Source organism: Hemitrygon akajei, chromosome 5 (genome assembly GCF_048418815.1).
Source record: "Hemitrygon akajei chromosome 5, sHemAka1.3, whole genome shotgun sequence".
NCBI lineage: Eukaryota > Metazoa > Chordata > Chondrichthyes > Myliobatiformes > Dasyatidae > Hemitrygon > Hemitrygon akajei.
The window spans coordinates 149,053,150-149,067,964 of NC_133128.1; the positions used below are offsets into that span (position 1 = coordinate 149,053,150).

The 14,815-nt window shown below is 39.4% G+C and overlaps 1 protein-coding gene across 3 annotated transcripts in view; it reads right to left on the reverse strand.

Moving 5' to 3' along the window:
• The window catches only part of pikfyve (phosphoinositide kinase, FYVE finger containing), a 99,737-nt gene that overhangs the window by 38,157 nt on the left and 46,765 nt on the right, over positions 1–14,815 (reverse strand). For 2 of the 3 annotated variants that reach the window (XM_073046828.1, XM_073046829.1), the window contains exons 11-13: positions 7,261–7,408; positions 4,505–4,672; positions 3,429–3,491 (exon numbers count right to left, since the gene is read on the reverse strand). In XM_073046828.1, the coding sequence (XP_072902929.1) occupies positions 3,429–3,491; positions 4,505–4,672; positions 7,261–7,408 (379 nt within the window). The remainder of the gene's footprint in view (positions 1–3,428; positions 3,492–4,504; positions 4,673–7,260; positions 7,409–14,815) is intronic. The other variant, XM_073046830.1, reaches the window with a different exon arrangement.

Here is a 14,815-nt window from a genome sequence, read left to right on the forward strand (position 1 = left end):
AATGCAAAGAAACTCAGCAGATCAAGACAACATCAAAGGAAAGAGAAATAGTTGACATTTTGAGTTTGTGACCCTTCCTCGGAAATAGGAAAGGAGAAGCAACCCAAAGCACTACTAGAGGAACTCGACAGATCAGGTGGTATCTGTGAAGTGAATTGGACAGTTTGAGACCCTTCATTTGGACTCAAGCTGCCTGACTCACCGAGGCTACACCCACACTAGACCAGATAATTCTGAAAACGCCAGTTTCACGTAAAAACGATAGGCGTCCACACTATGCGTTTAAAAAAAATCTCTATCCACATTGAAACGGAGATTTCGGCGAATCTCCTCCTACTGTGCATGCGCAGGACACATCTACCGAAAACAAGCGACATGTTTGGTGTTCGAATCTCGCTGTGAAAGACGGTGCGCGTTTGTTCAGTTACAGACTAGAGAAACTTAAACGACGGGCAGCTGTTGGCTCTCACGCAGGAAGATTCAAAAGTAAAAAAAAACAAATATTGAAGCATATTGAGGCAAACTACAGGGAGTTCACGGACTGTATGACCTGGCTGACGACGGACATTGAAAGACTAACTCTATTGCATTAATAAAGCACCTTGTTAAATGTGTAAAACATGTCTGCATCAGTATTATCTTGTATTTCCATACAATGTTACATTAGGCTGTTACACATGTATTGTCAGAGAAGTACTTGCATAAATAGGTAAACCACCTTCATACGAGCAAGGACAGAAAACAGGGCAAAGTGAGTATACTTATTTATTCAGTAAGTTATGGGTCAAAGTATTTGGTGAGTACATTTCTAACTTCTGGCTTCCGTCTCGTTGCCGTCTGTTCTGAAATTGTTAGGTTGCGTTCAAGAAAACAATGAAATGGCGCGCTGCCGTCTGACAGCGTTTTCAGAAGTCTCCAGTTACCCCGTCCACACTGATCCACCCGAGCAGCATTTTCAAAAATACCCACCCTGGAAAGCGTTTCTGAAAAGCTCTGGTTTCGGGAGACGAAAACGCCGTTTTAATGTGGACGGAGGGTAAAAACAAAGAGAAAAAGCTTCTGTTATGGATTTATCTGGCGTAGTGTGGACGTAGCCTGAGTTCCTTTAGCACATTATGTGTTGCTCCAGATTCCAATATCAGCAGTCTCTTGAGAGTTATACATGTTAGATTTCAGTGGGACAGAAAGTGGGAGGGGAATGCTTAAAATATCTGTGATAAAATTAATTCAAATGCTTAATGGTAGTGTTTACCAGGACAATAAGCTTCTTGATTAACTAAACTACTCTCTTCTGCCAACACAATGGTCACGTCGTATCATTTTCCTCACATTCATGTGCCCATCTAAACATCTCTAAAGAGTCTCTAATGCTTCTGCTTCTACCATCACCCCAGGCAGCAAATTCCAACCACCCAGTAAACTCTAAAAAAATACATGCCCTTCACATTTCCTTTCAAATTACCACCCTCTCACCTTAAATGCCTGCCCTCTGGTGTTAGACATTACAACCCCGGGAAAAGATATTGTTTATCTACTCTATCTATGCCTAGCAAAATCCTATAAACCCCTTTTAGATCTCCTCTCAGCTTCCACCGCTCTAGAGAAAACAACTCAAGTTTGTCCAAGCTCTCATAGCACCTGCCTTCTAATCCAGGCAACATTCTGGTAAACCTCTTTAGCACACTCACCAAAGACTCAAACTCTTCCCTATAAAGGGGCAACCAGATCTTTACGCAATACTCAAGATGCAACCTAACTAGAGTTTTATAAAGCAGTAACATAACTTCCTGACTTTTGAATTCAATGCCTCAGCTAATAAAGGCAAACATGCCATATACCTTCTTAACCACTCCATTAACCTCTGGAGCCACTTCTAGGGAATTATGAATATGGACCTCAAGATCCTTCTACTCATCAACACTGTTAAAGATCTTGCACTGCCTCTTTGTATTTGGACTATCACAGTGGAACTCTTCACATTTGGCAGTGATAAACTCCATCTGCCATTTCTCCACCCATATCTTCAACCAATCTATATCCCGTTGTACTCTTTGACAGTCATCTACACAATCGGGACCTCTCCACACCAATCTTCGTATCATCTGCAAACTTACTAACCCATCTGTCAACATTTTCATCCAGGTCACTTGTATATATGACAAACAGCAGAGGTCCCAATTCAGATCCCTGTGGAACACCTCTAGTGACAGACCCCCAGCTAGAATAAATCCCTTTGACTCTGTCTTCAATGGGCAAGTCAGTTCTGAACCCAAGTGGCTAATTCGCATGGATCCCATGTATTGTAATCTTTTGGATCAATCTTCCATCAGGGACCTTGTCAAACAGCTTACTAAAATCCATGCAATCCATGTAGTCAATATCCACCGCTCTACCTTCATCAATCACTTTCGTTACTGTGTCAAAAAACTCAGTCTTAGTAAGACATGACATACTCAGCAGAAAACTGTATTAATTAGGTCATAGTTTTCCAAATGCTCATAAATCCTATCCTTAACAGTTATCTCCAGTATCTTTCCTACCACTGATGTGAAACCCTTTGTTCTATAGTTTCCAGGATTATCCCTGGTTCCCTTCATGAATAATGCAACAACATTAGGTACACACCTGTCCTCCAGGACTCACTTGTGGTTAGAGAGGACACAGATATTGGTTAAGGCCTCAGCAATCTCTTCTCTTGCCTCTCTCAATAATCAGGTCTATATTCCCATCAGGCTATGGGAACTTACTCACCTTAAATGTTCTTTAAAAAACCCAACACAATCGCCTTATTTTTAGCTTGAAATGACCTAGCATATCAATACAGTCAGTACTGATCTCCCTATCCTCTACATCCTTTTCCTTGGTAAATACTGATGTAAAATATTCTTTCATTGGGGATCACCACCATCCAGGCCATGCTCTCTTCTCCCTATTGCCATCAAGGAGGTGGTACAGGAACATCACGACCCACACCACCAGGTTCAGGAACAGTTTTCACCCCTCAACCATCAAGCTATTAAACCCAAGGGGATAACTTCAGTCAGCTTCAGTCACCCCATCACTGAACTGTTCCCACAACCACTGAACTCACTTTCAAGGAGTCTTCATCTCATGTTCTGAATATTTATTTATTATTATTCCTTTTTATTTCTGTCTTTTTGCATTTGCAGTTTGTTGTCTTTTGCATGTTGGTTGTTTGACCATCCTGTTGGTTGTGGTCTTTCATTGATTCTATCCTTTTTCTTATATAGTTTGTTTGGTGATGAAGTGTATAATTCCTGTGATTGGCTTAAACAATTAAGATTGAACTCTAGTACAAACAAACAACAATATTTCATTTTTGGTTATAGTTTTTGGCCTAATGCAATACACAAACAAATTTGGTCATTCATATTGTCATAAGTTTCAGAAAATCATGTTTTACTTGCCTTTAATAAAAGCATCACTAATACCGATGATTTGTTGTACTCCATCTTCAGATACAAGGAATTCTGACAAACAAAAAGGGTAAATTGTCTTTAGTAACCTGGAAAATCATGCCGATGTACAAACTGTAATTCACAGTAGACCAGAAACACGCTTTCAAAATTGTACAGGAAACCAAAATCAACATCTTTTTGTTCTACAATAATAAAGTCCTGAATACAAAAGCAAAGCTTGTGCATGCCATTTCTGAGATTTTATTTATTTTAAAAAGTAATAAAAACTAGAATATTTAATCTTAGCTGAATGTAAATTTCAGAATGAAGGAATGCATGAATAGGTTATCCACCAACAAGCACAAGACATACATGGACCAGTTTAAACCAAGCTTAAGATAAAAATAAACACTTCAAATTAAATGGTTATATGGCACTTAGCAAATAATGGCATCTTGCAGAAGCATATGCATTAGCTTAAAGAAGCTGTGATACAAATACAGCACATGGACAACATTCAGCATAGTGACAACAAGTGATATACTATATTTTGGAAAGATAAAAAATTAATATGAATGTTAATAAAATATAATATTGCAGGCAAACAGAATAGCAAGACAACAAATCTGTGGCATCTGTAAAATCAGTTGCAAAGCCAAGATTAGCTACAAAGCAGGTAGAAGAATTACATTACCATGCAAAAATACAGGGAAAAAGTTTGACAACACTCATTTTTTTATATATATGTAAATTAGAGTGGATGAAGCTGAAGAGGGAATAGTAGAATAGGGCAAAAATAATCAGGCTGTTTTACTGGCAAGCCAAGGTGCAAATACAGCCCAGTACTCAGGCACTGTGTAGTCATTCAATAAAATGAATTCCTTTTTGGTTTAAGAAAGACAATTTTCTCCAGGTAAAATCTAGGGTTTAAAACTTTATGCTCACTAAGAGGTACAATTACATTGTTTTTAAGTTAATTATACTTTTATCTTGGGATTTGCTTTATCCAAAGCTTTGGACTAAAGAACTAAACTTTACTCCTATCACTGACTCTTTCATTGTGTTTTTTTTTTACCCTTCCATACCTTTCTGATCTGCTGGATGTGTTGGGACATATGGGTACTTGGAATGTTTCTTGATATGAAAGTTGACATTGTCCATTTCCATATTTAGGCTGATAGAAGCTGCAGAGTCACTGTCCACGACTGACTGAAAGCTGCTTACTGATGTACGCTTGCTAGGGCTGGAAAAGCCTGTAAAAAATTATGATGACTGCGTTCGTGGAAATTTAAGCAAAACACCTAAATAGCCATCGACATGTAAACTGTGTACCAACCCATGTCATGGCTTGTATTCACCTCTTTGAAAAATTATCTCTAAGCCACTTGATACTCAATTTTGAATCAGTTTGTCACGACCCAATGAAACTTAGTCACAGTCACTGTGAGGTTTCAGCACAGCTAATTGAAGAGCAAAGTTAATTCTAGCAGAACCAAAAGTATTGCTTCTAAATAAATTAAAAGCAAATTTTAAAACCTTAGTTTGCTCAAGACATATGGTAACAATCCAAGATTGTTTCACACCATGGTATTTTACCAAATTAACACAGATTCTGCTTATTAGTTAGCTTATACTTGGACAATTGGTTGACACCATACAGCTAACTAGAATGGGAGCAATTATGCACCAGACAGGAGAAGATATATATCGTTAAATAGGAATAGAAAAGTCTCACTAATGTTGGCACATAATGCCCTTGTTAGACTTCAGTTTATCACATAAATGACATGAGTTAAAAACATCAATGGTCACAACAATGTTCTTGTGCTTTATTAGCTTCCCAGCTCTTTTCCCCCCTTTATGTACTATACAGTCTATGAGATATACTATATAATGTACAGCTATTATTGTTTACCTAGTTCCTCCACACTACAGAAATATATGATAACTCCTTAACGAAGAAGCTATTTTCATGACCAAGTAACCTTGCAGAATAAAAAAAATTTGACATATCCAAAATGGTATTTGAGGGGGAAGAAGCAGAAAAAGGACAGCTTAGAAATTAAATGTGGTAATAATGTGCCATTTACATAAATACTTACTATGCATCCCAGGATCTCTATACAATTAGTGATGGAAAGTCTTACAGCTATGACTAACAAATGTAGTTAGAACCTAAACACATTTTGTTACACAAGAATGTATTCTATAAACAGATCAACCTATTATTAGTTAGAAAAAATGTTCAAGTAGCAAAACCAGATAGTTAATAACATAATACATTGTATAACTTGCCTAGATAAAAGTAATATTTGCAAAAAGGACTGATTAACCTCTTGGCTGCGTTGAAAACAGACCCGTCCAAGCGTGCAAATCATGGTAATTACTGACTTTTAACTCCATATTTTGATGCATGGAATACACTTAACTGTCACAAAGAATGGGGGAAACTTGTTGATGTGACACAATTACACAAGAGGTAGCTGGAAAGTAGACAATACATGAACACACTAAAAGTAAAGCAAATACTATTCACCAAATTTAAAATTGTGGATAGCAAATGTATACATATAGTACAAGCACAAAACCTTACACTGGAATTTTATTGTAACTTTTTCCTACTCGTGTGTCAAACGACAAATTTTTAAATCATCTACGAAATGGATCATTTACAAATTGTAAATGTAATCCCAATAGGGAATGCTCAATTGATACTAACATTACTTCAAACATACTTTCAACAAAAGGCTCTATTGAGTTACATATTTATGTTCTTAGAAAATTATTCTTAATATTTTTTGGTGTCCTGTCTCTCCCACCCTCCCTCCCACTATAGCACATACCTTTTGCAACCAAGATGGTGAAGGTCTATAGATTCCTCTTTATCCCATAAAGACTGCAATGAAAACACAAAATCTAGAGAACTGGGTACCCTACCCTTAGACTATCTCTACAAAATAACACTCAACTGGATTCTATCTATCCCCACCACTGCACACTGCCATTCTTATTTCACTGTTCTGTTTCCTCTACAACAATGACTCATTGTTAGTATCTTCCTACGGTTACAGATTAGATTAAAATTTTGCATTACTCAACAGAAACCATTGTGTTGAAATTAGCTGATAGGTCATAAAGATTTAATAGCAGATTGCTTCTTAACTTTTCTCAAATCATTTGAGGTAAAACATCACTTATTTCAGTTTTTCTCTTCTCCAAAACCTGATTATTTATCCTATTGACACCATTGGAACACAAAGCAGGCAGTCTATCTCATTAATTCTAAAACTGCCTCGTCAGTGGATCCAAATCTAATTGTGTTATTCTGAGGGTTGTATATGGTGACATATATGTACTTTGATAATAAAATTTACTTTGAACAAAGATCCAATTAAACTACTTAAATTCCTTAATATGATCTGTCTTCAAGATTGCAGGCTGCCAAGAAGACACAAGAAATTCATACGATTTGATGCAAATCTGTTGCAACATATGGAATAACACAGAAAGAGTGACAACTAATCTGTGCAATTTTCTATATTTTCAACAGCTCATTAATATGTTTAAACCGGTGGCAGAGTGTACACTGAGCATTTTTATCTAACCTGCAGTTCATGGCAAGAACATGAGAAAGGGGCTTCTCTTCACTCCTTTTGAGTACACACAAGCACAAAAATTGTTACACACATTAATTTAACTGTTTTCCACTTCAAAATAAATGTTCTTCGTAAGGGCAGCACAAACATCCAAATACGTACTATCAAAGGATACTTTCCTCACTCACTCATGTTATTCAACATAAAGCAACCTCATTAACTACACTGTAAAAAGTGCAACTTACTTTGCATGATTTCTTCTCCATCATCCTGCATCTGTTCAGTATCACTGTCGTCGAACTTAATGTCTTTAAACCATGATGGTTCAGAATTGCCTTCCACTGAATTTACTGATTCACTGTCTGGTGATGGTGTCTCAGAAAACTCAGTACTCTGAAATACACACATTATTTTTAAAACAGTTAAAATTATCTGGAAATGAAATCATCATCTATTTGAAGGTAGATTCTGCTATTTTGAAACACAGGTTATACAGTAAATGTCTATTAAATATAAGGAAACTTTAACACAAGTTAGAACATAATCTAATGCTTCCGTCATGAACAATATTAAGATATAAATAGTTCCCAATATTTAATTAACTTCCTTAAACATCACTTCCACTTTTCAAGCTTGCTTATTGTTTAATACCTCAAGAACTTTGAAATTAAATACGACTTAGTAAATGTTATGAAAATGCCAGAAAGTTTATACCCTATTTCTATTTGTAATTCTTCAAAAAAAAACTCATACTGTAAACCATTTAACAAGTTAAATAAAAAGGATACCTTGGACATACAATTTGTTCAATCTGATTTGAAGCTTGGGTACTTTCATGCTGCACCATAAGACTTCAGCAAGAGCGGTGAAAATTCACGCACTGAGACCTATAATTGCTTCCCTGGGGATTTCCTAATTCTATGCAATTGTAATAGTTGAACCCCTGAGCACATATGTGGAAGGTGAAAAGAGGTCCCAGAAGTGGTGGTGAAGGCTCAGAGTTTCCCTGAAGGGCCAGTCTTCATATGCTATCTCCTCTAACCAATTTTTTTCTCCACAGAATTTACCTTCATGAAGTTTGTCTCAAGATCTTAATGTCACCGTCAGGGGACATCAGCCTTGTTGAAAAAATACAGTCAGATGTGTGTTACTAGAATCAGTGCAATGAGAGGTCATTATTGCTTTGCCATTGCAGGTATTGGGCATGAAACCAGCAATGAATCACCCATTGCCCTGTGTGGAGAGACTGCAAGAGGGTTAATATTGGATGGGTGGGTGCTGTGATGCATCTAGAAAATAGAACAGTACAACACAGGAACAGTCTCTTTGGCCCACAACGTTGTGCCAAGGCAATTAAATTTGTGATCAAGCAGCTAACTAAACTATCCTCTTCTGCGTACATGAGGTTAATTCCTTCCATTTTCATCATATTCATATGCCTATCTAAACATCTCTTAAAAGTCTCTAATGTTTTTGCCTCTGCCACTGACCCAGGCAGCGCATTCCAGGCATCAACCACTCGTTGTATAAAAAACAAAATTGTCCCTCACATCCCCTTTGAAATTACCTCCACTCATCGTAAACGCATGCCTTCTGGTATTAGACACTTCACCCTTGGAAAAAGATACTGCTAATCTACACTATCTATGTTACTCATGATCTTGTATCTACATTACTCCTGACCTTATATCTATGTTAGTCATGATCTTATAAACCTCCCCTCAGCCACCACTGCTCAAGAGAAAGGAACCCAAGGTTGCCCAGCCTCCTGTTAAAGCACGTCTTTCAATTCAGGCAACAACCTGGTAAACCTCTTCTGCAACCTCTCCAAAAGTTCAATATTCTTCCTAAAATAAGACAATAAGATCTAAAGGCAGAGTTAGACCATTTGGCCCATCGACTCTGTTCCACCATTTCATCATGGCTGATCCAATTTTCCTCTCAGACCCAATCTCCTATCTTCTCCTCATATCCCTTCATGCCCTGACCAATCAAGAATTTATCAACTTCTGCCTTAAATACACATAAAGACCTGTCCTCCAGAGCTGCCTGTGGCAAAGAATTCCACAGAAGATTCACCACTCTTGGCTAAAGAAATTCCTGCTCATTTCTGTTCTAAAAGGACACCCCTCTATCCTGAGGCTGTGTCCTCTGGTCTTAGACTCTCCCACCATAGGAAATATCTTCTCCACATCCACTCCATCAAGGTCATTCACTATTCGATAGGTTTTAATGAGGTCACACCTCATTCTTCTGAATTCTAGCAAATTCAGCCCTGGAACCATCAGGCGCACTTCATTTTACAAACCATTCAATCTTGGAAACATTTTCTTGAACCTCCTTTGAACCTTCTCTAATTTCAGCATATTCCTTCTACAATAAGGGGCCCAAATAAGAGGTCCTGAAAACAGACTACAGGGAGTTAGGAAGGAAGTTGAGAAGCAGGTCCGCAAAGGTAGTAATTTTGGGATTACTGCCTGTGCCATGCAACAGTGAGTATAGGAATACAATGAGTTGGAGGATAAATGCGTGGCTAAGGGATTGGAGCAGTGGGCAGGAATTCAGATTTCTGGATCATTGGGACCTCTTTTGGGGCAGATGTGACCTGTACAAAAAGGACGGGATGCACTTGAATCCCAGGGGGACCAATATCCTGGTGGAGAAGTTTGCTAAGGCTACTGGGAAGAGTTTAAATTAGAATTGTTGGGGGGATGGGAACCGAACTGAAGAGACTGGGGAAGAGGAGGTTAGCTCACAAATAGAGAAAGCTTGTAGACAGTGTGTGAGGGAGGATGGGCAGGTGATAGAGAAAGGACGCACTCTGATGGACAGGTTGAGATGAGTCTATTTTAATGCAAGGAGTACTGTGAAAAAAGTGAATGAGCTTAGAGCGTGGATCAGTACTTGGAGCTATGATGTGGTGGCCATTACAGAGACTTGGATGGCTCAAGGACAGGAATGGTTACTTCAAGTGCCGGGTTTAAAACTTTTCAGAAAGGACAGGGAGGGAGATAAAAGAGGTGGGAGCGTGGCACTGTTGATCAGAGATAGTGTCACAGTAGCAGAAAAGGTGGACATCATGGAGGGATTGTCTATGGAGTCTCTGTGGGTGGAGGTTTGGAACAGGAAGGGGTCAATAACTCTACTGGGTGTTTTTTTATAGGCCGCCCAATAGTAACAGGGATATCGAGGAGCAGATAGGGAAACAGATCCAGGAAAGGTGTAATAATAACAGAGTTGTTGTGATGGGAGGTTTTAATTTTCCAAATATCAACTGGCATCTCCCTAGACCAAGGGGTTTAGATAGGGTGGAGTTTGTTAGGTGTGTTCAGGAAGGTTTCTTGACACAATATGTAGATAAGCCTACAAGAGGAGAGACTGTAATTGATTTGGTATTGGGAAGAGAACCTGCTCAGGTGTCAAATCTCACAGTGTGAAAACATTTTGGGGATAGTGATCACAATTCTATCTCCTTTTCAACAGCATTGGAGGGAGATAGGAACAGACAAGTTAGAAAAGTATTTAATTGGAGTAAGGGGTATTATGAGACTATCAGACAGGAAATTGGAAGCTTAAATTGGGAACAGATATTCTCAGGGAAAAGTACGGAAGAAATGTGGCATATATTCCAGGGGATATCTGTGTGGAGCTCTGCATAGGTACGTTCCAATAAGACAGGGAAGTTATGGTAGGGTACAGGACCCGTGGTGTACAAAGGCTGTAATAAATCTAGTCAAGAAGAAAAGCTTACAAAAGGTTCAGAGAGTTGGGTAATGTTAGGATCTAGAAGATTCTAAGGCTAACAGGAAGAAGCTTAAAAAGGAAATTCGGAGAGCCAGCAGGGGCCATGAGAAGGCCTTGGTGGGCAGGATTAAGGAAAACCCCAAGGCATTCTACAAGTATGTGAAGAACAAGAGGATAAGACATGAAAGAATAAGACCTATCAAGTGTGACAGTGGGAAAGTGTGTATGGAACCGGAGGAAACAGCAGGGGTACTTAATGAATACTTTGCTTCAGTATTCACTATGGAAAAGGATCTTGGTGATTGCAGTGCAGACTGAAAAGCTTGAGAATGTAGATATTAAGAAAGAGGATGTGCTGCAGCTTTTGGAAAGCATCAAGTTGGATAAGTCGCCAGGACCGGATGAGATGTACCCCAGGCTACTGTGGTAGGCAAGAGAGGAGATTGCTGAGTCTCTGGTGATGATCTTTGAATCATCAATGGGGACGGGAGAGGTTCTGGAGGATTGGAGGGTTGTGGATGTTGTTTCTTTATTCAAGAAAGGGAGCAGAGATAGCCCAGGAAATTATAGACCAGTGAGTCTTACTTCAGTGGTTGGTAAGTTGATGGAGAAGATCCTGAGAGACAGGATTTATGAAAATTTGGAGAGGTATAATGTGATTAGGAACAGTCAGCATGGCTTTGTCAAGGACAAGTCATGCCTTACGAGCCTGATTGAATTTTTTGAGGCTGTGACTAAACACATTAATGAAGGAAGAGCAGTAGATGTAGTGTATATGGATTTCAGCAAGGCATTTGATAAGGTACCTCATGCAAGGCTTATTGAGAAAGTAAGGAGGCATGGGATCCAAGGGGACATTGCTTTGCTGCCTGTACCGCATGCTAGTGAGGCTAAGAATGGGCTGACTTGGCAAATGAATGTGTGACTAAGGAACTGTTGCCAGAGGGGTGTGGTTTAAGGTTTCAGATTTGTGAAACTTTGGGGTCACTTCTGGGGAAGATATGGCCTGTGCAAAAAAGACAGGTTACACCTAAACCTGAGGACCCAGTATCCTTGCAGCAGGTTTGCTAGGGCTGTTGGGGAGGGTTTAAACTGATTTTGGCAGAAGATAGATGGGAATTAGAGGGATAGGACTGAGGATAGGCAGCTGGTATACAATTTAATGCAATCTGTAGTGAGACTATGAGGGAGGATGGGCAGATGATAGACCAAAATTACAGAGAGTGAGATGAGTTGGTGTATCATGGAGGTAAAATTGAAGGGGTGATGAAAGCAGGACTGAAAGTGCTAAATTTGAATGTACGCAGTATATGGAATAAGATGGGTAAGATCTTGTACTGCAGTTAGAGATTGGAAGATAAAATGTTGTGGGCATAACTGAATTGTGGCTAAAGGAAGATCATGGTCGGGAGTTTAACATCCAAGAATACACATTGTCTGGAAAGGATGGTCACGTAGGCAAAGAGGGTGGGATAGCTCTGTTGGTGCCAAAAAAAAATGACATCAAATCCTTGGAAGGAGGTGACCCAGGATTGGAAGATGTAGCATCCTTGTGGGTAGAATTAAACTACAAGTGTAAAAAGACCCTGATGAGAATTAGGTACAGGCCCCGAAGCTGTTGCCAGGATGTGGGATATAAATTTCAATGGGAAGTAGAAAAGGCATGCAATAAGGGCAATGTGATGTGGGATTTCAATGTGCAAGGAGATTGGGAAAATTAAGTTGGTGCTGGATCCAAATAGAGGGAATTTGTAGGATGTCTACCAGATGGCTTTTTCGAGCAGCTTGTGGTTGAACCCACTAAGGGAAGGGCAATACTGGTCTGGGTGTGTGTATCAGATTTGATTAGGGAGCTTAAGGTAAAAGAACCCTTAGGAAGCTGTGATCATAGTATGATAGAATTCACCCTGCAGTTTGACAAGGAGAAGCTAAAGTCAGATGCATCAGTATTACAGTGGAGCAAGGCATGAGAGAGGAGTTGTTTCAAAGTTGGAAGGGGAGACTAGCAGGGATAATGGCAGCTGGAGCTTCTGGGATCAAATCAGAAGATGCAGTACAGCTACATCTCGAAGTGGAAGTAGTATTCTAAAGGGATGATGACGTAACTTTGGCTGAAGTCAAAGGCAACATAAAGCAAAAGAGAGAGCATGTAATACAGCAAAAATTAGTGGGAAGTAAGAGGATTAGAAAACTTAAAAGTAGACAGAACACAACTTGAAAGCCATATGGAAAGAAAAGATGAAATATGAAGTTAAGTTGGCCAGTAATATAAATAAGGATACCAAACATTTCTTCAGATTCATACAGTTGACTGTAAAAGAGAGGTGAGAGTGGATATCGGACTGCTGGAAAATGACGCTAGAGTGGTATTAATCAGGGACAAAGAAATGACCGATGAACTTAGTAAGTATTTTACGTCAGTCTTCGCTGTAGCAGACACTGACAGTGTACCTAAAATACAAGAGTTTCAGGGGGCAGAGAAAAGTGTAGTTGCTTTTACTAAGGAGAAAATGCTTGGAAAGCTAAAGGATCTGGAGGTAGATAGGTCACCTGAACCAGAAGGACTACATTCCGGGGTTCTGAAGGAGGTAGCTGGGGAGATTATGGAGATATTAGTAGTGATCTTTCAAGAATCACCTGATTCAGGAATGATTCTGGAGGACTGGAATGTTGCAAATGTTACTCCACTCTTTAAGAAGGGATGAAGGCAGAAGAAAGGAAATTGAAGGCTAGTTAGCATGATTTCAGTGGTTGGGAAGATTTTGAAGTCCATTGTTAAGAATGAGGTTCCAGGGTACTTGGAAGCACAGGATCAAATAGGCCAAAGTCAGCATGGTTTCCTTCAGGGGAAATTTTGCCTGACAAATCACTTGGAATTTTTGAGGAAAGGCAGGATAGACAAAGGAGAGTCAGTGAATGTTGTGCATTTGGATTTTCAGAAGGCCTTTGACAAGGTGCGCACATGAGGCTGTTTAACAAGATGCTAGCCATGTTATTTTCCAGAAATTTGGCTGACTGGTAGGAGGGTGGGAATAAAGGGAACCTTTTCTGGTTGGCTGCTGGAGACTAGAAGTGTTTGCAGAGGTCATTTTTGGACTGCTTTTTCCATTTTATGTCAATAATATGAATGACAAAACTGATGACTTTGTGGCCATGTTTGATGAAGAGACAAAGATAGGTGGAGGGGCAGGTAGTGTGGAGGAAGCAGGGAGTCGGCAGAAGTACTTTGATTAGAAGAATGGGCGAAGAGGTGACAGATGGAATATAGTGTACGGAAATGTATTGTCATGACTTTGGTAGAAGAAATAAAGCATGGATTGTTTTCTAAATAGAGGTAAGTGCAATGTTAACGTTCATTTCAAGAGGACGAATATAAATGCACGGATGTAATGCTGAGGCTTTATAATGCATTTTTCAGATTGCACTTGGAGTATTGTGAGCAGTTTTGGGCCCCTTATCTAAGAAAATATGTACTGGTATTGAAGATTGTCCAGAGGATGCTCACAAGAATGATTCCAGGAGTGAAAGAGTTGAAGTATGAGGAGCATTTGATGGTTCTGGGCTGGACTTGCTGGAGTTTAGAAGAATGGGGGTTGGGGGAGGGGTGAATATTGAAAGGCCTAGATGTAGAGAGGATGTTTCCTTTAGTGGATGAGTTTCAGACTAGAGGGCATAACCTCAGAATAGAGGGATGTTCATTCAGAACAGTGATGAGGCATTTCTTTAGCCAGAGGGCAGTGAATCTAGAATTTGTTGCCACAGAGGGCTGGAGTGGCCAAGTCACTGGGTATATTTAAAGCAGAAGTTGACAGGTTCTTGGTTAGTCAGGTTGTCAAAAGTTACAGGGAGATGGCAGGGGAGTGGAGTGGAGAGGGATGATAAATCAGCCATGATGGAATGGTGCAGCAGACTCAATGGGCCAAATGATCTAATTCTGCTCCTCTGAGCATAGTCTTCTCAATGCACTGGAGAGATAATTAGCATTAATTAAATGATTTAACCATATCAAGTAGGGAAAAAAAATAAGCAAGTTAGCCAGTGACATTCTATCGCAAG